This window comes from Scyliorhinus canicula, chromosome 26 (genome assembly GCF_902713615.1).
Source record: "Scyliorhinus canicula chromosome 26, sScyCan1.1, whole genome shotgun sequence".
Taxonomy (NCBI): Eukaryota; Metazoa; Chordata; class Chondrichthyes; order Carcharhiniformes; family Scyliorhinidae; genus Scyliorhinus; species Scyliorhinus canicula.
The window spans coordinates 6814416-6842139 of NC_052171.1; the positions used below are offsets into that span (position 1 = coordinate 6814416).

At 53.3% G+C, this 27724-nt stretch overlaps 1 protein-coding gene across 2 annotated transcripts in view; it reads left to right on the forward strand.

Annotated features, from left to right (window-relative positions):
* The first annotated feature begins 10155 nt into the window (after nucleotides 1-10155).
* LOC119957451 (histone acetyltransferase KAT6B-like) overlaps nucleotides 10156-27724 on the forward strand; it is a 179328-nt gene continuing 161759 nt past the window's right edge. For both annotated transcript variants that reach the window (XM_038785526.1, XM_038785527.1), the window contains exons 1-2: nucleotides 10156-10282; nucleotides 11689-12678. In XM_038785526.1, coding sequence (XP_038641454.1) covers nucleotides 12079-12678 — 600 coding nt within the window. In that variant the 5' untranslated portion in view covers nucleotides 10156-10282; nucleotides 11689-12078. The remainder of the gene's footprint in view (nucleotides 10283-11688; nucleotides 12679-27724) is intronic.

Consider the following 27724-nt stretch of genomic DNA (forward strand, 5'->3'; position numbering starts at 1 on the left):
TGCACTCTGAGAGGGAGACAGTGTACTGTAGTGTGTACACTATCTGGGTGTACACACACAGTTTGATATTGTCGTCCACCTTGAGAGGGAGACAGCGTACCTAGTTGTGTGTACACTATCTGGGTGTACATACTTAGTTTAATATCGCTGTCCACCCTGAGAGGGAGACAGTGTACCTAGTTGTTGTGTGTACACTGTCTGGGTGTACATACTTAGTTTAATATCGCTGTCCACCTTGAGAGGGAGACAGTGTACCTAGTTGTTGTGTGTACACTATCTGGGTGTACATACTTAGTTTAATATCGCTGTCCACCCTGAGAGGGAGACAGTGTACCTAGTTGTTGTGTGTACACTATCCGGGTGTACGCACACAGTTTAATATCGCTGTCCACCCTGAGAGGGAGACAGTGTACCCAGTTGTTGTGTACACTATCCGGGTGTACGCACACAGTTTAATATCGCTGTCCACCCTGAGAGGGAGACAGTGTACCTAGTTGTTGTGTGTACACTATCTGGATGTACGCACACAGTTTAATATCGCTGTCCACCCTGATGTGTTGACTTGTGTAGGCTTGAGAGATGAACAGACACTTCCAACACTGATGAAGGTTCAACTCAATTTTATTAACTACTTCTAACTAACTAACACACGATGACTGTGGGTCTAAATAATGCTAACTTAAACTAGAGACCTGAGCCTTGTCCGAACCAGTTGATTCTCTCAAACGGGAGTATCCCGCCCAGTGAACCCAGGTGTTGTGTGTACACTATCGGGGTGGATACACACAGTTTAATATCGCTGTCCACCCTGAGAGGGAGACAGTCCACCCAGTTGTTGTGTGTATACTAACAGGTTGTACACACAAAGTTTAATATCGCTGTCCACCCTGAGAGCGGATGTGTACCCAGACGTTATGTGTACACTATTGGGTGCACACACATAGTTTAATATCGCTGTCCACCTTGAGAGGGAGACAGTGTACACAGCTGTGTGTACACTATCAGGGTGCATGCACACAGTTTAATATTGCTGTCTACCCAGAGAGGGAGACAGTGTACCCAGTTGTTGAGTGTACACTATCGGGGTGTACACACACAGTTTAATATCGCTGTCCACGCTGAGAGGGAGTCAGTGTACTGTTGAGTGTACACTATCTGGGTGTACACACACAGTTTAATATCGCTGTCCACCCTGAGGGGGAGACAGTGTACCCAGTTGTTGAGTGTACACTATCGGGATGTACACACACAAATTAAGATTGCTGTCCACCCTAAGAGGGAGACAGTGTACCCAGTTCTTGTGTGTACACTATTAGGTTTACACCCAGTTTAATATCGCTGTCCACCCTGAGAGGGAGACTGACAGTGTAATATCCTGCCCCACCCTCCAGGACACAGTGTGGGATCCCTGCACACCCTCACAGGGGACACAGTGTGGGATCCCTGCCCACCCACAGGGACACAGTGTGGGATCCCTGCCCACCCTCACAGGGACACAGTGTGGGGATCCCTGCCCACCCTACAGGGACACAGTGTGGGATCCCTGCCCACCCTCACAGGGACACAGTGTGGGACCCCTGCCCACCCTCACAGGGGACACAGTGTGGGATCCCTGCCCACCCTCACAGGGACACAGTGTGGGATCCCTGCCCACCCTCACAGGGACACAGTGTGGGATCCCTGCCCACCCTCACAGGGACACAGTGTGGGATCCCTGCCCACCCTCACAGGGACACAGTGTGGGATCCCTGCCCACCCTCACAGGGACACAGTGTGGGATCCCTGCCCACCCTCACAGGGACACAGTGTGGGATCCCTGCCCACCCTCACAGGGACACAGTGTGGGATCCCTGGCCCACCCTCACAGTGTGGGATCCCTGCCCACCCTCACAGGGACACAGTGTGGGATCCCTGCCCACCCTCACAGTGTGGGATCCCTGCCCACCCTCACAGGACACAGTGTGGGATCCCTGCCCACCCTCACAGGGACACAGTGTGGGATCCCTGCCCACCCTCACAGGGACACAGTGTGGGATCCCTGCCCACCCTCACAGTGTGGGATCCCTGCCCACCCTCACAGGGACACAGTGTGGGATCCCTGCCCACCCTCACAGTGTGGGATCCCTGCCCACCCTGACAGGGACACAGTGTGGGATCCCTGCCCACCCTGACAGGGACACAGTGTGGGATCCCTGCCCACCCTCACAGGGACACAGTGTTGGGATCCCTGCCCACCCTCACAGGGACACAGTGTGGGATCCCTGCCCACCCTCACAGGGACACAGTGTGGGATCCCTGCCCACCCTCACAGGGACACAGTGTGGGATCCCTGCCCACCCTCACAGGGACACAGTGTGGGATCCCTGCCCACCCTCACAGGGACACAGTGTGGGATCCCTGCCCACCCTCACAGGGACACAGTGTGGGATCCCTGCCCACCCTCACAGGGACACAGTGTGGGATCCCTGCCCACCCTCACAGTGTGGGATCCCTGCCCACCCTCACAGTGTGGGATCCCTGCCCACCCTCACAGGGACACAGTGTGGGATCCCTGCCCACCCTCACAGGGACACAGTGTGGGATCCCTGCCCACCCTCACAGGGACACAGTGTGGGATCCCTGCCCACCCTCACAGGGACACAGTGTGGGATCCCTGCCCACCCTCACAGGGACACAGTGTGGGATCCCTGCCCACCCTCACAGGGACACAGTGTGGGATCCCTGCCCACCCTCACAGGGACACAGTGTGGGATCCCTGCCCACCCTCACAGGGACACAGTGTGGGATCCCTGCCCACCCTCACAGGGACACAGTGTGGGATCCCTGCCCACCCTCACAGGGACACAGTGTGGGATCCCTGCCCACCCTCACAGGGACACAGTGTGGGATCCCTGCCCACCCTCACAGGGACACAGTGTGGGATCCCTGCCCACCCTCACAGTGTGGGATCCCTGCCCACCCTCACAGGGACACAGTGTGGGATCCCTGCCCACCCTCACAGGGACACAGTGTGGGATCCCTGCCCACCCTCACAGGGACACAGTGTGGGATCCCTGCCCACCCTGACAGGGACACAGTGTGGGATCCCTGCCCACCCTCACAGGGACACAGTGTGGGATCCCTGCCCACCCTCACAGGGACACAGTGTGGGATCCCTGCCCACCCTGACAGGGACACAGTGTGGGATCCCTGCCCACCCTCACAGGGACACAGGGTGGGATCCCTGCCCACCCTCACAGTGTGGGATCCCTGCCCACCCTCACAGGGACACAGTGTGGGATCCCTGCCCACCCTCACAGTGTGGGATCCCTGCCCACCCTCACAGGGACACAGTGTGGGATCCCTGCCCACCCTCACAGGGACACAGTGTGGGATCCCTGCCCACCCTCACAGGGACACAGTGTGGGATCCCTGCCCACCCTCACAGGGACACAGTGTGGGATCCCTGCCCACCCTCACAGTGACACAGTGTGGGATCCCTGCCCACCCTCACAGTGACACAGTGTGGGATCCCTGCCCACCCTCACAGGGACACAGTGTGGGATCCCTGCCCACCCTCACAGTGTGGGATCCCTGCCCACCCTCACAGGGACACAGTGTGGGATCCCTGCCCACCCTCACAGTGTGGGATCCCTGCCCACCCTCACAGGGACACAGTGTGGGATCCCTGCCCACCCTCACAGGGACACAGTGTGGGATCCCTGCCCACCCTGACAGGGACACAGTGTGGGATCCCTGCCCACCCTCACAGGGACACAGTGTGGGATCCCTGCCCACCCTCACAGGGACACAGTGTGGGATCCCTGCCCACCCTCACAGGGACACAGTGTGGGATCCCTGCCCACCCTCACAGGGACACAGTGTGGGATCCCTGCCCACCCTCACAGGGACACAGTGTGAGATCCCTGCCCACCCTCACAGGGACACAGTGTGGGATCCCTGCCCACCCTCACAGGGACACAGTGTGGGATCCCTGCCCACCCTCACAGGGACACAGTGTGGGATCCCTGCCCACCCTCACAGGGACACAGTGTGGGTTCCCTGCCCACCCTGACAGGGACACAGTGTGGGATCCCTGCCCACCCTCACAGGGACACAGTGTGGGATCCCTGCCCACCCTCACAGTGTGGGATCCCTGCCCACCCTCACAGGGACACAGTGTGGGATCCCTGCCCACCCTCACAGTGTGGGATCCCTGCCCACCCTCACAGGGACACAGTGTGGGATCCCTGCCCACCCTCACAGGGACACAGTGTGGGATCCCTGCCCACCCTCACAGGGACACAGTGTGGGATCCCTGCCCACCCTCACAGGGACACAGTGTGGGATCCCTGCCCACCCTCACAGGGACACAGTGTGGGTTCCCTGCCCACCCTCACAGGGACACAGTGTGGGATCCCTGCCCACCCTCACAGGGACACAGTGTGGGATCCCTGCCCACCCTCACAGGGACACAGGGTGGGATCCCTGCCCACCCTCACAGTGTGGGATCCCTGCCCACCCTCACAGGGACACAGTGTGGGATCCCTGCCCACCCTCACAGGGACACAGTGTGGGATCCCTGCCCACCCTCACAGGGACACAGTGTGGGATCCCTGCCCACCCTCACAGTGTGGGATCCCTGCCCACCCTCACAGGGACACAGTGTGGGATCCCTGCCCGCCCTCACAGTGTGGGATCCCTGCCCACCCTCACAGGGACACAGTGTGGGATCCCTGCCCACCCTCACAGGGACACAGTGTGGGATCCCTGCCCACCCTCACAGGGACACAGTGTGGGATCCCTGCCCACCCTCACAGTGTGGGATCCCTGCCCACCCTCACAGGGACACAGTGTGGGATCCCTGCCCACCCTCACAGTGTGGGATCCCTGCCCACCCTCACAGGGACACAGTGTGGGATCCCTGCCCACCCTCACAGTGTGGGATCCCTGCCCACCCTCACAGTGTGGGATCCCTGCCCACCCTCACAGGGACACAGTGTGGGATCCCTGCCCACCCTCACAGGGACACAGTGTGGGATCCCTGCCCACCCTCACAGGGACACAGTGTGGGATCCCTGCCCACCCTCACAGTGTGGGATCCCTGCCCACCCTCACAGGGACACAGTGTGGGATCCCTGCCCACCCTCACAGGGACACAGTGTGGGATCCCTGCCCACCCTCACAGGGACACAGTGTGGGATCCCTGCCCACCCTCACAGGGACACAGTGTGGGATCCCTGCCCACCCTCACAGTGTGGGATCCCTGCCCACCCTCACAGGGACACAGTGTGGGATCCCTGCCCACCCTCACAGTGTGGGATCCCTGCCCACCCTCACAGGGACACAGTGTGGGATCCCTGCCCACCCTCACAGTGTGGGATCCCTGCCCACCCTCACAGGGACACAGTGTGGGATCCCTGCCCACCCTCACAGGGACACAGTGTGGGATCCCTGCCCACCCTCACAGGGACACAGTGTGGGATCCCTGCCCACCCTCACAGGGACACAGTGTGGGATCCCTGCCCACCCTCACAGGGACACAGTGTGGGATCCCTGCCCACCCTCACAGTGTGGGATCCCTGCCCACCCTCACAGGGACACAGTGTGGGATCCCTGCCCACCCTCACAGTGTGGGATCCCTGCCCACCCTCACAGGGACACAGTGTGGGATCCCTGCCCACCCTCACAGTGTGGGATCCCTGCCCACCCTCACAGGGACACAGTGTGGGATCCCTGCCCACCCTCACAGGGACACAGTGTGGGATCCCTGCCCACCCTCACAGGGACACAGTGTGGGATCCCTGCCCACCCTCACAGGGACACAGTGTGGGATCCCTGCCCACCCTCACAGGGACACAGTGTGGGATCCCTGCCCACCCTCACAGGGACACAGTGTGGGATCCCTGCCCACCCTCACAGGGACACAGTGTGGGATCCCTGCCCACCCTCACAGTGTGGGATCCCTGCCCACCCTCACAGGGACACAGTGTGGGATCCCTGCCCACCCTCACAGTGTGGGATCCCTGCCCACCCTCACAGGGACACAGTGTGGGATCCCTGCCCACCCTCACAGTGTGGGATCCCTGCCCACCCTCACAGGGACACAGTGTGGGATCCCTGCCCACCCTGACAGGGACACAGTGTGGGATCCCTGCCCACCCTCACAGGGACACAGTGTGGGATCCCTGCCCACCCTCACAGGGACACAGTGTGGGATCCCTGCCCACCCTCACAGTGTGGGATCCCTGCCCACCCTCACAGTGTGGGATTCCTGCCCACCCTCACAGGGACACAGTGTGGGGACCCTGCCCACCCTCACAGGGACACAGTGTGGGATCCCTGCCCACCCTGACAGGGACACAGTGTGGGATCCCTGCCCACCCTCACAGGGACACAGTGTGGGATCCCTGCCCACCCTCACAGGGACACAGTGTGGGATCCCTGCCCACCCTCACAGGGACACAGTGTGGGATCCCTGCCCACCCTCACAGGGACACAGTGTGGGATCCCTGCCCACCCTCACAGGGACACAGTGTGGGATCCCTGCCCACCCTCACAGGGACACAGTGTGGGATCCCTGCCCACCCTCACAGGGACACAGTGTGGGATCCCTGCCCACCCTCACAGTGTGGGATCCCTGCCCACCCTCACAGGGACACAGTGTGGGATCCCTGCCCACCCTGACAGGGACACAGTGTGGGATCCCTGCCCACCCTCACAGGGACACAGTGTGGGATCCCTGCCCACCCTCACAGGGACACAGTGTGGGATCCCTGCCCACCCTCACAGTGTGGGATCCCTGCCCACCCTCACAGGGACACAGTGTGGGATCCCTGCCCACCCTCACAGGGACACAGTGTGGGATCCCTGCCCACCCTCACAGGGACACAGTGTGGGATCCCTGCCCACCCTCACAGGGACACAGTGTGGGTTCCCTGCCCACCCTGACAGGGACACAGTGTGGGATCCCTGCCCACCCTCACAGTGTGGGATCCCTGCCCACCCTCACAGGGACACAGTGTGGGATCCCTGCCCACCCTGACAGGGACACAGTGTGGGATCCCTGCCCACCCTCACAGTGTGGGATCCCTGCCCACCCTCACAGGGACACAGTGTGGGATCCCTGCCCACCCTCACAGGGACACAGTGTGGGATCCCTGCCCACCCTCACAGGGACACAGTGTGGGTTCCCTGCCCACCCTGACAGGGACACAGTGTGGGATCCCTGCCCACCCTCACAGTGTGGGATCCCTGCCCACCCTCACAGGGACACAGTGTGGGATCCCTGCCCACCCTCACAGGGACACAGTGTGGGATCCCTGCCCACCCTCACAGTGTGGGATCCCTGCCCACCCTCACAGGGACACAGTGTGGGATCCCTGCCCACCCTCACAGGGACACAGTGTGGGATCCCTGCCCACCCTCACAGGGACACAGTGTGGGATCCCTGCCCACCCTCACAGTGTGGGATCCCTGCCCACCCTCACAGGGACACAGTGTGGGATCCCTGCCCACCCTCACAGTGTGGGATCCCTGCCCACCCTCACAGGGACACAGTGTGGGATCCCTGCCCACCCTCACAGTGTGGGATCCCTGCCCACCCTCACAGTGTGGGATCCCTGCCCACCCTCACAGGGACACAGTGTGGGATCCCTGCCCACCCTCACAGGGACACAGTGTGGGATCCCTGCCCACCCTCACAGGGACACAGTGTGGGATCCCTGCCCACCCTCACAGTGTGGGATCCCTGCCCACCCTCACAGGGACACAGTGTGGGATCCCTGCCCACCCTCACAGGGACACAGTGTGGGATCCCTGCCCACCCTCACAGGGACACAGTGTGGGATCCCTGCCCACCCTCACAGGGACACAGTGTGGGATCCCTGCCCACCCTCACAGTGTGGGATCCCTGCCCACCCTCACAGGGACACAGTGTGGGATCCCTGCCCACCCTCACAGTGTGGGATCCCTGCCCACCCTCACAGGGACACAGTGTGGGATCCCTGCCCACCCTCACAGTGTGGGATCCCTGCCCACCCTCACAGGGACACAGTGTGGGATCCCTGCCCACCCTCACAGGGACACAGTGTGGGATCCCTGCCCACCCTCACAGGGACACAGTGTGGGATCCCTGCCCACCCTCACAGGGACACAGTGTGGGATCCCTGCCCACCCTCACAGGGACACAGCGTGGGATCCCTGCCCACCCTCACAGTGTGGGATCCCTGCCCACCCTCACAGGGACACAGTGTGGGATCCCTGCCCACCCTCACAGTGTGGGATCCCTGCCCACCCTCACAGGGACACAGTGTGGGATCCCTGCCCACCCTCACAGTGTGGGATCCCTGCCCACCCTCACAGGGACACAGTGTGGGATCCCTGCCCACCCTCACAGGGACACAGTGTGGGATCCCTGCCCACCCTCACAGGGACACAGTGTGGGATCCCTGCCCACCCTGACAGGGACACAGTGTGGGATCCCTGCCCACCCTCACAGGGACACAGTGTGGGATCCCTGCCCACCCTCACAGGGACACAGTGTGGGATCCCTGCCCACCCTCACAGTGTGGGATCCCTGCCCACCCTCACAGTGTGGGATTCCTGCCCACCCTCACAGGGACACAGTGTGGGGACCCTGCCCACCCTCACAGGGACACAGTGTGGGATCCCTGCCCACCCTCACAGGGACACAGTGTGGGATCCCTGCCCACCCTCACAGGGACACAGTGTGGGATCCCTGCCCACCCTCACAGGGACACAGTGTGGGATCCCTGCCCACACTCACAGGGACACAGTGTGGGATCCCTGCCCACCCTCACAGGGACACAGTGTGGGATCCCTGCCCACCCTCACAGGGACACAGTGTGGGATCCCTGCCCACCCTCACAGGGACACAGTGTGGGATCCCTGCCCACCCTCACAGGGACACAGTGTGGGATCCCTGCCCACCCTCACAGTGTGGGATCCCTGCCCACCCTCACAGGGACACAGTGTGGGATCCCTGCCCACCCTGACAGGGACACAGTGTGGGATCCCTGCCCACCCTCACAGGGACACAGTGTGGGATCCCTGCCCACCCTCACAGGGACACAGTGTGGGATCCCTGCCCACCCTCACAGTGTGGGATCCCTGCCCACCCTCACAGGGACACAGTGTGGGATCCCTGCCCACCCTCACAGGGACACAGTGTGGGATCCCTGCCCACCCTCACAGGGACACAGTGTGGGATCCCTGCCCACCCTCACAGGGACACAGTGTGGGTTCCCTGCCCACCCTGACAGGGACACAGTGTGGGATCCCTGCCCACCCTCACAGTGTGGGATCCCTGCCCACCCTCACAGGGACACAGTGTGGGATCCCTGCCCACCCTGACAGGGACACAGTGTGGGATCCCTGCCCACCCTCACAGTGTGGGATCCCTGCCCACCCTCACAGGGACACAGTGTGGGATCCCTGCCCACCCTCACAGGGACACAGTGTGGGATCCCTGCCCACCCTCACAGGGACACAGTGTGGGTTCCCTGCCACCCTGACAGGGACACAGTGTGGGATCCCTGCCCACCCTCACAGTGTGGGATCCCTGCCCACCCTCACAGTGTGGGATCCCTGCCCACCCTGACAGGGACACAGTGTGGGATCCCTGCCCACCCTCACAGTGTGGGATCCCTGCCCACCCTCACAGGGACACAGTGTGGGATCCCTGCCCACCCTCACAGGGACACAGTGTGGGATCCCTGCCCACCCTCACAGGGACACAGTGTGGGTTCCCTGCCCACCCTCACAGGGACACAGTGTGGGATCCCTGCCCACCCTCACAGGGACACAGTGTGGGATCCCTGCCCACCCTCACAGGGACACAGTGTGGGATCCCTGCCCACCCTCACAGTGTGGGATCCCTGCCCACCCTCACAGTGTGGGATCCCTGCCCACCCTCACAGGGACACAGTGTGGGATCCCTGCCCACCCTCACAGGGACACAGTGTGGGATCCCTGCCCACCCTCACAGGGACACAGTGTGGGATCCCTGCCCACCCTCACAGGGACACAGTGTGGGATCCCTGCCCACCCTCACAGGGACACAGTGTGGGATCCCTGCCCACCCTCACAGGGACACAGTGTGGGATCCCTGCCCACCCTCACAGGGACACAGTGTGGGATCCCTGCCCACCCTCACAGGGACACAGTGTGGGATCCCTGCCCACCCTCACAGGGACACAGTGCTGCCCCCTCCCGCTCTCTCTCTCTCTGTTGTGTTAAGATGGCGGCCGCGCTCTCCGGCTCTTCCTCTCCTTCGCTGTCGGTGAGTGTCCGCGGCCCCGGCCGCTCTCCCTCCCCGGGCTGCCCCCTCTCCCGCTCCCGGACAGGGAGAAGCCCAAAGCGGGGCTGCCGGGGGGGAGGGAGCCGGCCCGGGGCCTAGGCCGGAGCCCAGGCAGGGAGGGAGGGGAGAGGCTCTGCCCGGCCGCCCGGCCTCACTGCCTCCCCGCCGCCGCCGCCAGCTCCACCGGCCTAGGCCGCAGGCCTCGGCCTCTCCGTCCGCCCAGCCGCCGGGAACGGGGCCGGCTGTAAACAAGGGCAGAGTCCGGGAGCGGCGTCGGCGGCCCGGGGGCCAGCCTCCCGCCCGGGCCCCCCCAGTCCGGCCAATACCGGGGCCCGGGGGCTGTAAACAAAGCAGAGAGAGAGCCCGGGGATCAGCCCCAGGACTCAGCTCTCAGCCCCGGGACAGGGGGGAAGGAGAGGGGAGAGAGGGGGGAAGGGAGAGGGGGAAGGAGAGGAGAGGGGGAAGGAGAGGGGGCAGGGGTAGAGCGGGGGGAAGGAGAGGGAGAGAAGGGGGAAGGAGAGAGAGAGAAGGGGGGAAGGAGAGGGAGGAGAAGGGTGAAGGAGGAAGGGGGAGGAGAGGGGGGAAGGAGAGGAGTGGTGAGAGGTAGGGGAGTGGGGAGAGTGAGAGGGGAAGGATGGGGATGGAGGAAGGGGGAAGGAGAGAGAGAGAGAGAGAGGGGGAAGGAGGGAGCGGAGAGGGGAGGAGAGGTGGGGACGGACAGGTGAGGGAGGAAGGGGGAGATGGAAGAGAAGGGGGAAGGAGAGAGAGAGAGGGAGAGGGGGGAAGGAGGGAGTGGGAGAGGTGAGGGGGAAGGAGGGGATGGAGGAGAGGAGAGGGGGAAGGAGAGAGAGAGAGGGAAGGAAAGGAGGGGGGGGGAGAGAGAGGGGCGGGGGAAAGGGGAGGGGGAGGAGAGGTGGAGGGGGAATGAGGGGGTGGAGGAGAGGGGTGAGGGGTAACCAGAGGAGAGGGGTAATGAGAGACGAGGGGTGAGGAGAGGAGGGGGAGAGGATGGGGGAAGTGGCGGGATGGGGAAGAAAGGAGGGAAGGTGAGGACAGGGGGGGGGGTGGGTGTGCGGGGAAGACACACTGGGCTCTCTCAACCCCAGCGTAAACCCCTTTCACCCCCAGCGGTAAACCCCTTTCACCCCCAGCGTAAACCCCTTTCACCCCCAGCGTAAACCCCTTTCACCCCCAGCGTAAACCCCTTTCACCCCCAGCGGTAAACCCCCTTCACCCCCAGTGTAAACCCCTTTCACCCCCAGTGTAAACCTCTTTCACACAGGGCCAGATCCTCAGGCTTGTGCTTCCATGTCAGATCTCTTGTTGGGGTTTAATGATTGTCTGCTTTCCCTACTAAATGTCTTAATATTCTTCCTCTCTCCCCCCAGGTCCAGTCTGCCAAGTGTTTACCTTGGATTACACTTGAAGTGAATGTCGCTTGTTTGGTCAACTGAATGGAGATTTTCTGATGGTTCAAAGTTTGGGAACTTTACAGACCGCTGGAATTTTATCAGTTGGACACTTGGTTTTAATTTCCTCTTTGTGAAAGGTTAACTTTCCTAAGCCAGTACACGGCTGGGTTTTCTTCCTCCTCACCCCACTCCCTGGGAGCGTCTTTAGGTTCTGGTGAGAGGGAGAGGGAGATTGGATTTGAATTGGAAAACGTCAATGCTATGGTGAACTGCTTTTTTACTCCGATAAATCTTTTTTTGTTATGTGTGGAACTCGTTCAACACAGAGATAAGGGGTAACACTCTGGATACTGGGAGTCATCAGCCATGGTAAAACTTGCAAACCCGTTGTACACCGAGTGGATTTTGGAGGCAATCCAAAAAGTTAAAAAGCAGAAACAGAGACCCTCCGAGGAAAGGATTTGCAATGCTGTGTCCTCATCCCATGGATTAGACAGAAAAACTGTCCTGGAGCAACTAGAGCTGAGTGTGAAAGATGGAACAATCTTAAAGGTTACAAATAAGGGACTTAACTCCTACAAAGATCCAGACAATCCAGGGCGGATTGTACTCCCCAAACCTCGGAATCAATCAAAATCGGATGCGAAACACAGTGTTGACTGGAACAAACTTCTCAAAAGGGCAATTGAGGGTTTAGCGGAGCCCAATGGATCATCACTGAAGAACATTGAACGATTTCTAGGAGGTCAGAAGGATGTGATCGCAGTGTTTGGAGCTGGTGCCTCCTCGGACCTCCACCAGCAGCTGAGGCTCTCTTTGAAACGCGCCATAAGTCACAACAGGATCATCAAGGATGGGCCCTTATATCGATTGTTGCGTGGCAAATCGGGAGGCGATAGCAAGCAGGGACCTGAGTCAATTGCCTGCCTTCCACCTGTTAGCCTTCTGACTCACGAAAAGGACAAGGTAGGTGGGATTTGGATGAAGACTGAAACTTCTTATGTCTTAAGTTAATATTTCACAGCTAGAAAATCCAGCTATACATGAAAATTAGTGATCCAGGAGAAGTGTTTGGCTCAGATAATTCCAGGAATGATGGAAGGTTCCAGTCAGAAATGTATTCCTTAATTCCAATTTGTTCCATGCATTTGCAATACATGTAGTGACGAGAGTGGACACTTATCTGGTGGAAAAGGTTGAGGGAGTATATTCGAAGACATTCGAGCATTAAAATTGTTCACTTTAGTTGAGAGAAAACTTCAAATCTGATAGCTGTGATGGAAGCATTCAGTAATTAAGTTTGCTGCTTTGGTGTTTTGTGACCACAGGTGACTTGCCACTCATGCTGGCCTTATTCATACTTCTATTGCGGGAAGGGAAATTGGTGCCAAAGTCTTTGAAACAGATACAACTGACTTGGACTTGCAGAGGGCTTGCAATTCTTGCACTGTTTCTGATTAAGGTCTTTACGTAAAGATACTTGGGTTCCATTTTAAAAGCAGTAACAGTATTGCAATTTATTTTGTTCCTGAATATATTTCTACAAGATGCCCCAGTTAAGGTTCAAAGCTTGGTGGATTGTCCACAAATAAAAATGCAATTCTCAAGACAGTTAACAACGCAGGTCAGCCGGATGCAGTGTTTTGAGGTTTCGTGTTGTTCAGCTCACTCCTGTTGTCATTTCTTATTACTTAACGTTCAAAGCAAAACTGTGTGGGACTTTGTGCTGGAAAATGCTCTCAAGATTTAACTGGCAGGTCCATTTCTTCCCAACGTTAACACAAAGTTACGCACCACGCACATTTGGCTGTGTAAATCCTCCTGAATTGCTCATTCAGACCTCTGAAAAGCCCCAGGACTCACCCTTTCAGGACTTGCTTCTGTGCCAGCATGTGTTTGGACTTCTGACAATGTGAATGGAATGCGCACTCCAAGCCGATACTTCACTACTGCTGCCTTGTCTTCATTTGTTTGTGCATTTTGCAGAGAATAACCCTGTGTTGATCTGTGATTTAAGATTTGTTATTCGCTGTGTTGAAGGTTATGTCTGTCAAGATGTGAGGTGAGAAGACAGACTTTGTTTGTTAACCTGGCAGTAAGGTTTTATAATGATATAAGGAAAGATTGGACTGCATTTACCCACATAATAACCGTGCTCTTAAAAATAGTTTGTGAAGATTCTTGCGATGGAGAAAGATTCTACATGATTAAATCATCTTTCTTTGTACTTGTGAAGAGTTTCAGCTTATGCAGTGCCTTTCACATCTTCAGAATGTCCCTTCCAGCTTCACAGCCAAGGAATGACTTTAGAAATGCGTTCGTTGTTGTGGAAGTATAGATGGCAGCAACGTTGTGCACAGGGTATCCCACAGACAGCAGCGAGTCTATTGATCATTTAAGCTGTTCGGATAATGGTGGAGGGATAACTTTTGGCGAGGAAACACCCTTGCTCTTCTTTGTTTCATAATCTTTCACGTCCACTGGTATATTCCAATCGAGCCCTGGTTTAAAGTACCATCCAAAAGGTGCATCTCCCAGCAATACACCACTCCTTCAGTACTTGATTGGAGCAGCAGCCTGGACTGGCAGAGGGGGGGGGCATGAACTCAAACTTCTCCCTGGGAGTGTGCGCCAAGCTGACAGTGTGGGGGAAGGTAATAGAGAGTCTGTGACCAACGTACTGAATTACGGTTTCATGAATTCAGCTGAAAAATCATGACACTGTGCAAATTCAGCGACTGGAGCAGGTGAACAGGTGCCTTGCAAGTCCTGAATTCTGCAGTGTGGTTGCTCTTCGAGTTATGCTAGAACTTTGTTTTCAGCTGTTGTCATTGGGCTTTGTCTGGACTTTATATTGGATAGGTATTGCATGTTACCTGAATTCTTGAGGAGTCGCAACTTTACAGACACTGTAGAGTGTTGATGGGTCAGCCACAGGTACGCAGCAGTGTGGGAAGAACATTCATTGAGGTACTCATGCTGCAGCTGTACATAACTCTGGTGCGGCCGCACCTGGAGTACTGCGTGCAGTTCTGGTCACCACATTATAGGAAGGATGTGGAAGCTTTGGAAAGGGTTCAGAGGAGATTTACTAGGATGTTGCCTGGTATAGAGGGAAGGTCTTATGAGGAAAGGCTCAGGGACTTGAGGTTCTTTTCGTTAGAGAGGAGAAGGCTGAGAGGTGACTTAATAGAGACATATAAGATAGTCAGAGGGTTAGATAGGGTGGACAGTGAGAGTCTTTTTCCTCGGATGGTGATGACCAACACGAGGGGACGTAGCTTTAAATTGAGGGGTGATAGATATAGGACAGATGTCAGAGGAAGTTTCTTTACTCAGAGAGTAGTAGGGGTGTGGAACGCCCTGCCTGCAACAGTAGTAGACTCGCCAACTTTAAGGGCATTTAAGTGGTCACTGGATAGACATATGGATGAAAATGGAATAGTGTAGGTCAGATAGGCTTCAGATAGTTTCACGTGCCGGCGCAACATCGAGGGCCGAAGGGCCCGTACTGCGCTGTAGTGTTCTATGTTCTATGTTCTACATGTGTGGGAGGATTTTTTGCCATTCCGAATGATGCTTTAGACTTGGGAGTGAGTATGTCTGTATCCCCTGCAAGCAAGCTTTGATTTTTTATGTGCAGAATTGGCGGGCGGGGATCTTTAATATGAGAACCCGAAGCTGAGCGGCTACATTTTTGTATTTGCTCCGAGATGTCAGTGTTGCTCACAGGATCACACATTACCCATCTCTCGTTGCCCTGAGAAGGTGGTTTTCAACCTTGTGCCTGAGCAATTCTTGGCAATGTGCTTCCACAGTGGTGTTAAGGAGGGGCTCGCAAGATATTTACCTGGTCATGAAGGATGATACGTCCAACAGAAAATGAAGTGAGAGATAAACCTGTTGGTGATTGTCGGTGTTTCCATCATTTTGCTGCACCCTCGGTGGGAAAATAAAGGTGTGAAAAGTTGTCGTAAATGGAATGCCTTCTCATGAGATGCAAAATCGAAAAGCAATAATGTAATTCTGGAACTGTAAAATGTGAGTTCGGCCACAGCTGGAGTGTTGTGTATAGTTCTGGCCACCACAGGACAGGGGAGAGTGCAGGGGAGATTTCAAGAATGTTCTCAGGACTTGAACATTGCAGCTATGGGGAAAGATTTGGTGAGCTGGGGTTGCTTTTCTGAGCACAGGGGAGGCTGAGGGGTGAGTTGATTGAGGTGGACATAATTATGGGGAGGGGCTGAGACGTGTGGACGGGAAATGCTTGCCTCAGTGGAGAGGTCAGTTACCGGGACTTGGGGGGGGGAGAGCAGATTTAAGGGATTGGATACGTTCGGCAAAATCCTTTCACCCAGAGGATGGTCAGTGTCCTGAATTCGTTGCCCAGATCGGTGGTTGATTAGCTGCCCAGATTGGTGGTTGAAGCAGATACCTGGATCTGCACCTTAAGTGCTGTAATGCGTTAAGGTTACAGACCGGGTGCTGGAAGGTGTGATTAGAATGGGCAATGCAGACACGATGGACTGGTGACCTCTTTCTGTGCTGTACCTTTTCTCTGGTTCTCTGATTGTCATGGAAGTTGGCAAGTAAGTTAGAATTTAGGAGTCCTATAATTTGAATTCCAAATTTCCTAGTTTAATTTAATGTGGCAGGGTTATTTATGGTCAGGGAGGACTGAGTTTTTTTTTTAGTGTTCAGTGCAGTTGTGGAAAACTTTGTGCCACATGATGATTGCAGCAGAGGGTTGAATCTGAAAGATTGAATGTTGTTTGCAGCTGGAAACCTGTGAAATTGATCAAAACTGATGGAAATCAAACACTTTGAAATCATGTGGAGTTTGTCTTGTGTTTATTATGTGGGTAGGGCTCCAGCAACAGATTGTCAGGAGCAATTTTGTAGAGTTTCACTCTGCAATTTGATATAACCTCCTTGCTGAGGATTCACAAGTGTTTTTTTAAAAAAAAAGAAAATCAGTGGGCTTGGGAGGTTCATGCCTGAGGATTGGTGGAAGAAAGGAGAATTATTGGGTTGAAAAGTTGTATAGTCTGGAGATGTAAAGTATTCAGTGTGGCAAATACTAATTTCAGAATGGAGGGTAATGCACATGGAACTTCAAGACAAGAAAGGATAGAAAGACCAAGAGAGGTGTCTTTGAAGGAGCTCTCTGTATATATGAAAGCAGTATTCAAATCTGGTCGAATTAAACATTGTTGAGATTAGAGAAACGATTTGGAATGGATGAGTAAAGCAAGATTTTTGGAGTGTTAGCAATGGAGCAGGTAACGGGAATTGTGGAGATTAGAGGAGCAAGCTGAACAGTATTGGCAGGCAGGATAAAGGTTGCAGTCATCCAAAGTGAGAGACGGTAATTGGTTCTATTCTTGGCTTTTTTTTTTGTTTGTATAAATTTAGAGTCCCCAATTCATTTTTTTTTCAATTAAGGGGCAATTTAGTAATCCACCTACTCTGCACATTTTTTGGGTTGTGGGGGAACCCACGCAAACACGGGGAGAATGTGCAAACTCCACACGGACAGTGACCCAGAGCCGGGATCGAACCTGGGACCTCGGCGCCGTGAGGCCCTTTGCCCCACCGTGCTGCCCACAAAAAAAGAAGTCTTTTGAGAAGCTAGATTTTGACTTTTCTACTTCATGATGACGGACATTTGCTCCCAGTCGAGCAACGCCTTGATTTTCAAATCCCCGTCCTTGTTTTCCATTTGCTGCATGTCCTTGCCCCTCCCGATCTCTGCAAGCTTTTACAGACCCACAACCATATTGAGCACCCGCAGTTTTAATTGCTCCACCATTGATGGCTGTGTAGAACATAGAACAGTACAGATGTTGTGCCGAGCAATGATCACCCTACTCAAACCCAAGTATCCACCCTATATCCGTAACCCAACAACCCCCCCTTAACCTTACTTTTTAGGACATTACGGGCAATTTAGCATGGCCAATCCACCTAACCCGCACATCTTTGGACTGTGGGAGGAAACCGGAGCACCCGGAGGAAACCCACACACTTGTCTCGGCCCCAAGCTTTGGAATTCCTTCCTTGCATCTCTCTACTTCTTCATTCTCCCCTTTGAAGGCACTCCTTTAAAACATATCTCTTCGACCAAGCATTTGTGGATTTATATTTTGAGATGTTGTATTCTGTTAAAAAAAAAAGTATGTAGAGGCTTGTATATAAGGGGTCGGGTTTGCTCAGTTGGCTAGACAGCTGATTGGGGATGCAGAGCGATGTCAACAGCGTGCGTTCAGTCCCTGTACCGGCTGAGGTTATTCCCAATCTTGCCCCTTGCCTGAGGTGTGTGATCCTCCGGTTGAATCACCACCAGTCAGCCCCTCTCTCACAAAGGGGAAAGCAGCCTGGGACGACAGCAACTTTCCTTTTACTTTTATCTAAGTATATGTTGCTGTTAATGATATGACAATTCAGCCTCGAAGTGACTGAAGCTTGTGGCCAATGAGGGTGAACAGACTGAAGGAAGTTGTGAATGTAAAGTGGAATCATTAGTGAAAGAGTAAACACTGCTGAATGGAAGTGGTTATTCATGTGAAGAAGAGAAAGTACAGCCTGGGGAAATAGGGGGGGGTGCAGTGGGAATCGGGTTGGAGAATGGGTATCCACAGTAGCACACAGGTAGAACCATTTGAGAGGAACCTAGCCAGTGCAGGCACAGCTTGATGTTTCAGACTCTTGTGAAATATGTTGGAGTTGTACACAGACATGATTCACTGCTCTGTTCCAAGGGTCATAACAATGAGCAGAAGGTCAGCTTCCTCTTTAGGAGAGCAAGTAATTGCACTATTAGGCTGCAAGGGGAATGTCAAGGATTCGCAACCGTCAGGAGAGATTGATAAGGCTCCAGGAGTTAATACTGAAGTAACAGCAAGGCAATATTTGATGCTCTGTTCAAGTTGAATCCAGAAAGCAGTTCTCAGATCAAATTGACAAGACTGAGAAAATGACGTGGCGCTGCGATGGGTGCTACTTTACACTCAACTATGTTGTTTCCACTAATAAATTGCAACTTAATGGCAAAGTTGAAAATAACTTTGAGTTTGCTCATGCTTGGGAGATGCTGTAACCCAGTGAATATGGAAGGCGAGTGAGAATGGAGGTGATTGGGAAGTGGCCATTCTGCGTTACATAGAATTAGAATTTACAGTGCAGAAGGAGGCCATTCGGCCCATCGAGTCTGCACCGGCTCTTGGAAAGAGTCAAGGTCAACACCTCCATCCTATCCCCATAACCCAGTAACCCCACCCAACACTGAGGGCAATTTTGGACACTACGGGCAATTTATCATGGCCAATCCACCTAACCTGCACATCTTTGGACTGTGGGAGGAAACCGGAGCACCCGGAGGAAACCCACGCAGACACAGGGAGGATGTGCAGACTCCGCACAGACAGTGACCCAAGCCGGAATCGAACCTGGGACCCTGGAGCTGTGAAGCGATTGTGCTATCCACAATGCTACCGTGCTGCCCCAGCTACCGTTACGCTCCAGGTTTGCATGTGGTACATGTAACCTTTGGCTTTATTCAACCCAATATGAAGGTGGGGTATAACTTTAGAGATGTTAAAGTGTGCTTGTTTACGGGTGCACAAAATGCAGCACACTTTCGGGAAACGTCTTTTTGTTCAGTAGAAGCAGTACATTGCAGAGCCTCTGTCTACAACATGCAGTGATAAGTGGTGGGATAGCGACAGTTCCTCCCCTTGTGAGACAGATGATAACCCCAGCCAAAATGCCTCAAGTGGGGTATCTGGTCAGCTGTCCTTCTGAAGGTATTTGCTGCAGTTTCCAACCATCCTAATCATTCATCTTTTGGGCTTGATGCAAAACTGGATTTATTTTTATATTGGGGAGTTTTTGCTGTGGCTATTGCGAGACGTGATTTAATATTCGGTGTTGGTATTGGTTCTCATTGCCTTGAGGAGGTTGTGGGGTTTCATGAATTCCTAGTAGGTTATTCTTTCTCTGCGCTGCTGTTACAGTGCCGATTGACATTTCTAAAAGCAGAGAAAATGTTGCTGCTGCTAATTTTCTTCAGTAATTGGTGTTTGGTTCTGTTGAATGGAATGAGAATTGATGCAAAGTGCTCAGCCACGCTTCGGATTGGGACATGCTGGTGGAAAGTTACCTTCCATATTTGAGTTCATGGTTAAACAGTATGGGGGGAAAAAGTCCAAATGCGATGATCATTTTGAAAGGGACATAAACATTCATGTAGTTCGAACCAAATTAACGTGCACCATACTGATGATCGTGTGACAATGTGTTATGATGCACATCATCATAAACTATTGAGCTGGGGGGGAATTGTAATCTTTAAAATAATCTTTATTGTCACAGCCTTACATTAAAAAGGGACATATACATCTTCTTTATTACTATTGTCACAAGTAGGCTTACATTAACTCTGCAATGAGGTTACTGTGAAAAGCCCCTAGTCGCCACACTCCGGCACCTGTTCGGGTACACAGAGGGAGAATTCAGAATGTCCAATTCACCCAACAAGCAAGTCTTTCGGGACTTGTGGGAGGAAACCGGAGCGCCCGGAGGAAACCCACGCAGACACGGGAAGAATGCGCAGAGTCCGCACAGACAGTGACCCAAGCCGGCAATGGAACCTAGGACCCTGGCGCTGTGAAGCAGCAGTGCTAACCACTGTGCTGTTTGCTAGGCATTGGCAAGCTAATCCAGTTTACCTCTGGCCAATTCAAGTTCTGAATTGTCAGGTACAAAGTTGCAGAGGCACACAAGGGAAAATAACTGTTAAAATTTGGTCAATTAAGGAGTAATAATATGCCAAATATTTGTTTCAAAAGCTGTGAACATTGCTATGGTTTTTAAATGGCATTATTTAAGTTAGGAAATATGGCTGGCAACATGTAACAGAAATCAGTGGTCACATAATGATTTCATTCAGTGCTTTTGAAAAAAACTTGTTCTGCAGTATATCTAAATCCAATTATCAGATGTTGCCAGTTACAGTAGCGACATTAGTTGGCAGTTAGTTTTTCATCTTTTTCATGGATGTGAGTGCGACTGGCTGTTGCCAGCATTTACTGCCCATCCCTAATTGCCCTTGAGGGGGCATTTCAGAGTTACCCACATTGTTGTGGATCTGGAGTCACGTGGTAACGATGGCCGATTTCCCTCCCGAAATGACACTCGTGAGCCAGATGGGTTTTCACAACATCTCTGGTGAGACCTTTTAATTCCAGAGTTTTATCCAATTTAAATGTCACCATCTGCTGTGGTGGGTTTCGGACCTGGGTACCCAGAGCTTTACCCTGGGTCTCTGGAATAATAGTCCAACGCCGGGACCGCAAAACCATTGCCTGCCCGCATAATGAATCATAATACAATAAACTGTGGTGGTACCACACACTGTTCCCGAGTGGGAAGGAAACCCACGGTGAAGCAAGTTGGCGTTAGAATGTTGTTGTAAACCATTGATAGGTGTTTGAATAGTACAGCTATGAGCCAAGAAAATTAGTTTGCATTTGCATGTGGTAGCTAGCTCCCTCTCTCCTGGTTTAAATACCAAACCCAGTGAATTTGGCTTTAAATGGAGTTGGACACCCATCCTGTCATTTGGAATTGCTTCACGTTAGGTTGAGGATCAATCCATCTCTTGTCGCTGATGTTCTGAACAGAACATTCCAGACGAGTTCCCCACCCTGGAAACGGCTTTCTTTCTCGGTGGACTGGGGAAATGCAGGACCCGTCAATTTAATTTTGACAATACGGTGACATCCTTGCGTTCTGTAGTGTGAAGCGAGACACCAGCACCCGTTACCTGGGAGCAGCTGAACCTGCGAAAGGCGAGAAGGAAAAGAGAGGAAACTGGAGGAATGTGATGAATGAGCAAATAACACACAATACAGTTCTTCAATTCTTTCATATCTAGAAATGATCTGAGGATAAACCTGTCTCAAAGTTAGAAAACGTCACAAAAATATCAACTTCTTGATGACAGGTCATAAATCTTTGATCCTTGTTATGTCAGCTCCTTTTGTTGCAGTCCTGAACTCCTGGTCAGTTTGCTTGTTTAACGGGAAAGGGGCAAAAACGACTTGTGCTCAGGTGGATGTATGTTTGGATGAAAAGTACGGCACAGTGGTTAGCACTGCTGCCTCACAGCGCCAGAGACAGGGTTCAGTTCCAGCCTTGGGTGACTGTCTGTGCGAAGTCTGCATGTTCTCCCCTGTGTCTGCGAGTTTCCTCCGGGTGCTCCGGTTTGAAAAAAAAATGAAAATCGCTTATTGTCACGAGTCGGCTTCAATGAAGTTACTGTGAAAAGCCCCTAGTCGCCACATTCCGGCGCCTGTCTGGGGAGGCTGGTACGGGAATCGAACCGTGCTGCTGGCCTGCTTGGTCTGCTTTTAAAGCCAGTGATTTAGCCTGGTGAGCTAAACCAGCCTCTATTTCCTCCCTGGGTTTCCTCCCACAGTCGAAAGATTTTCAGGTTAGGTGGATTGGCCCTTAGTGTCCAATAGTTAGGTAGGGTTACAGGGGAGTGGGCCAGGTCAGGTGTTCTTACGGAGGGTCAGTGCAGACTCGATGGGCCAAATAGCCACCTTCTGCACTGTATGGAGTCTCTGATCACCTCCAATCTAACAAAATATATAAGGATTACTGTTGTTCTGAATTAAATTCTAATTTCCTTTGTTTCCAGTTTTAGTTGTTCCAGAGAAACCCCGGTGAACCTGTGTGAAATATAGAAGCAATTTGAGGATTTAAGAGTGGTGTTTTTGCTGTTTCTAAGCATTGCACCAATGTGCATTCAGCATGATAGTGCTCGGTATAGTTAAGATTTGTGTTGGATTGAGTGAATAGACCAAATGGAAGCTCTTTTCCTGATTGGTGTTTGAATGCATTCAGAAATCCTGAATGTTAAAAGAGAAGGAAAATAGTTGTCTCCCACTGTCAATCCTGCCTTGGTTTTCCTGTTTATTTCCACTAGTTCTGTTGACACCATTGAATGATGGGATGAGAGCAAGATTGCCATTGAAGCATATTAATGGAGTAGATATCATTGGTCTGGCTGAGTATCTATGGAAACTGGAGGGATGAATCTGGTTGGATGAAGGACCTTTTCCCCCCGCTCCTGCTTGGACAGGATTCGATCAATGTCGGCAGACAGATAATTATACACATAGAACATAGAACATAGAACAGTACAGCACAGAACAGGCCCTTCGGCCCTCAATGTTGTGCCGAGCCATGATCACCCTACTCAAACCCACGTATCCACCCTATACCCGTAACCCAACAACCCCCCCCCCCCCCCCCCAACCTTACTTTTATTAGGACACTACGGGCAATTTAGCATGGCCAACCCACCTAACCCGCACATCTTTGGACTGTGGGAGGAAACCGGAGCACCCGGAGGAAACCCACGCAAACAGGGGGAGGACGTGCAGACTCCACACAGACAGTGACCCAGCCGTGAATCGAACCTGGGACCCTGGAGCTGTGAAGCATTTATGCTAACCACCATGCTACCCTGCTGCCCTTATTCTATCCGGTAAGATAGAAATGCTCAGGAGGTCCCAGGGTTCGTTCTGAGCCATTGGAAAACCCTTACTTGATGTAGAAGTGAGTTAACTCCTGTGGGTTTGATATCACAGTGGTGTGCTGATCAATGTTTGCATTTGTTAAGTGAATGGAGGAAGATTGTTCTGTTGCTTTTGACTGATGAAAGTGAAACTGAGCATATCCAAAATTCATGGTTGACCATTTGAACTCGGTTATGAGGATGATAAAATGTTGGACAGATCATAAGCTCGTCAGGCTCTTCACTTTGGCTATGGTGGAGTTATGGGAAGAGTTGACTGAATTAGTGGCACTTTCCTGAGGTTGAGAGCAGGAACATGAGCAGGCAGCGAATAGCAGCAATTGAGCCAAGTGGGACAGTGCGCTGGTACACATTGCCAGGGGTTGGCAGGATGTGGCTGAGTTCCTCATCGCAGTGAACAACTGGAGGTGGGCTACTTTCCCCACCAAAAACAATGGCGTTCAGAAGCTCTCGTGCACCAATGAACATTGTGGCATTGTCAGTGGTAAGTAGTAGTAGTTTGCCCACATTCCAGTTATTGGGTGCATTTGCATTGGTGTGGAATGAGCCCTAATGAGGGTAAAGTGATGGAAAGCCACAAAGAAAGCACTTCGATCCTCAAAATATATTTAGTACATTCAGAAATTGTAGGTTTCTAATTAAACACTCTGCTTTGGTATCGTGCTTTTCACGACCTCGGGATATTCCGAAGCACTTCACAGCCAGTTAATGACATTTGAAACATAATCAGCCTTGCAGTGTGCTAAACGTGGCATCCAATCTGTGCACATTAACACACCACAAGCAGCACCATGACACGGACCAGATCAATTGTTCTGTTGATGCAACAGTTAGTGCGTTTCAGAAGTACTTCACTTGTTGTAAAACACTTTGGGATGTCATGAAGGGTGCTGGTCTTTTCTGTTTGGTTGAGGGGTAAACATTGGCCAGGACAATTGGGAGAACCATCCCTACTCTGTTGAACAGTGTCCTGGGATCTTTTATAGGCGCCTGAGGAGGCAGACTGGACCCTGATTTAATACCTCCTCCCAAAGAGGGACCTCCAGCAGTACGGTACACCCCAGTTAGTCATTTAATGCTTTGAATAAAATTTAAACCTTCATTAAGGAAGTTGAAGGAGAGTTAGTTAATTTGGTTGGATAAAGTGCTTCATAATAAATTAATGGATAAAGGCAGAGAATGGGGAGTGAGGGGACAAGTGGGGTGATCATTGCTCGGCACAACATCGAGGGCCGAAGGGCCTGTTCTGTGCTGTACTGTTCTATGTTCTATGCTCTAAGTGGCAGATTGCTGACAGGACAGAAAGCAGAGGGTCGGACTAACTGGTGGCTATCCAGAATGGCAGATGATGGGAAGGCTTGTTCATGCGGGGACTACCATTGTTGACAATTTACATCCACTGTTTGGACTTGGGAATCCAGGGTGCATTTACGGATGGCATCAAATTGCGGGGGGACGGGCTTCTGAGCCTGACGGGACTGGAAATAGTGACGGGTGAAGATGAATAAACTTACAGAATGGACAAACACTGGCAACTGCATGTCAGCACAAGTAAACAGGAGGAAGCACATTTTGATAGAACAGGAAGATTACTTATTACTTGGAGGATACATGTCGAGGTGGGGTAGCAATATTTTCTCCATCCTGATCAGGAACCAAAATACGTTACGTGCACCCAATATCAAGATGAAGTCCAGATCTGCACCACAATCAGAAAGGAAAGACAATGTGCCTTTGTTTTGACATGGTCGTTAAAAAGATACACCGTAAGTAACTGTCATAAACTTATTAAACCAATAGAATCTCACCATACCCAGCTCAGACCCATGAAAACTTCACTGAACTCAAATTTACCAATCAGTTCACCAGTTGACAGCGTTTTGATGAAGCAAGCATTTCCAGAAACTCTTGGCTCTATAACAGACAGAATGTTACGCCACCTCGGGGCATCTTAAGGTTCTTTCCCCAGCCAGTAAAATAAAGCCATCCGTCATTTAGCACTCCTAATGTGTTCCTTAAAAATCGGCATGCTAAACGAAAATCACATTCCTTTTCGAAAGCGTGCCGTTAGATCGGGTTACGTTCCGGACCTGTGATTTCTACAGAATAAAACGTAGACATAGAACATACAGTGCAGAAGGAGGCCATTCGGCCCATCGAGTCTGCACTGGGCCACTGAAGCCCTCACTTCCTCACTATCCCCGTAACCCAATAACCCCGTCTAACCTTTTTTTTTAATCACTAAGGGACAATTTAGCGTGGCCAATCCACCTAATGTGCACATTTTTGGACTGTGGGAGGAAACCGGAGCACCCGGAGGAAACCCACGCAGACACAGGGAGAACGTGCAGACTCCGCACAGACAGTGACCCAGCGGGGAATCGAACCTGGGACCCTGGCGCTGTGAAGCCACAGTGCTAACCACTTGTGCTGCCTTGATTGGCTTCCTTTAACAGAATGGTGTTTAATCCTCGAAGTAACTCTTACCAACTTTTAATAAGTTACTTCCTTCTCATCACCTCTCCTAACTCACTGACCCTCCTGAATCACTGCTTCCATTCCAAACCCCCCTCCCCCAGTCACTGACCCTCCTGAATCACCGCTTCCATTCCAAACCCCCCTCCCCCAGTCACTGACCCTCCTGAATCACCGCTTCCATTCCAAACCCCCCCCCAGTCACCGACCCTCCTGAATCATCGCTTCCATTCCAACCCCCCCCCCAATCACTGACCCTCCTGAATCACCGCTTCCATTCCAAGCCCCCCTCCCCCAGTCACTGACCCTCCTGAATCCCCGCTTCCATTCCAAACCCCCCCCCAGTCACTGACCCTCCTGAATCACCGCTTCCATTCCAAATCCCCCTCCCCCCAGTCACTGACCCTCCTGAATCCCCGCTTCCATTCCAAACCCCCCCCCAGTCACTGACCCTCCTGAATCACCGCTTCCATTCCAAACCCCCCTCCCCCAGTCACTGACCCTCCTGAATCGCCGCTTCCATTCCAAGCCCCCTCCCCCAGTCACTGACCCTCCTGAATCACCGCTTCCATTCCAAACCCCCTCCCCAGTCACTGACCCTCCTGAATCACCGCTTCCATTCCAACCCACCCCCCCAGTCACTGACCCTCCTGAATCACCGCTTCCATTCCAAACCCCCCTCCCCCAGTCACTGACCCTCCTGAATCACCGCTTCCATTCCAAACCCCCCCTCCCCCCGTCACTGACCCTCCTGAATCACCGCTTCCATTCCAAACCCCCCTCCCCCAGTCACTGACCCTCCTGAATCACCGCTTCCATTCCAAACCCCCCCTCCCCCCCAGTCACTGACCCTCCTGAATCACCGCTTCCATTCCAAACCCCCCCCCCCCAGTCACTGACCCTCCTGAATCACCGCTTCCATTCCAAACCCCCCACCCCCCAGTCACTGACCCTCCTGAATCACCGCTTCCATTCCAAACCCCCTCCCCATTCACTGACCCTCCTGAATCACCGCTTCCATTCCAAACCCCCCTCCCCCCAGTCACTGACCCTCCTGAATCACCGCTTCCATTCCAAACCCACCCCCCCCCAGTCACTGACCCTCCTGAATCACCGCTTCCATTCCAAATCCCCCTCCCCCAGTCACTGACCCTCCTGAATCACCGCTTCCATTCCAAACCCCCTCCCCCCAGTCACTGACCCTCCTGAATCACCGCTTCCATTCCAAACCCCCTCCCCCCAGTCACTGACCCTCCTGAATCACCGCTTCCATTCCCAAACCCCCTCCCCCCAGTCACTGACCCTCCTGAATCACCGCTTCCATTCCAAACCCCCCTCCCCCAGTCACTGACCCTCCTGAATCACCGCTTCCATTCCAAACCCCCCTCCCCCAGTCACTGACCCTCCTGAATCACCGCTTCCATTCCAAACCCCCCCCCAGTCACTGACCCTCCTGAATCACCGCTTCCATTCCAAACCCCCCTCCCCCCAGTCACTGACCCTCCTGAATCACCGCTTCCATTCCAAACCCCCCTCCCCCCAGTCACTGACCCTCCTGAATCACCGCTTCCATTCCAAACCCCCCTCCCCCAGTCACTGACCCTCCTGAATCATCGCTTCCATACCGAAAGCTCTCTCCCACCAGCACAATTGATTCTGTAAATCCCCGCCTAGCTGCTTGCGTAGCTAGTGAAATTCCATTCAATAATTGTATTGATTGTGTGTGAGGAACACAGAGCTTACGGTATCTCAGAAGGTGCTCGCTGCATGCAGAAAGTGAGCAACACTGCTCAAAGGTGGCTCCTTTTCTGCCGGTAATTCAGAGAAACCAATGGATCTCCAAATGCACAAATCTTGAAAAATTGTGTTAGCATGGCCACAAAAGAAGCAAAGGAAGCAGGAGGCTTTATTTCTGTAGGAATAGGATTC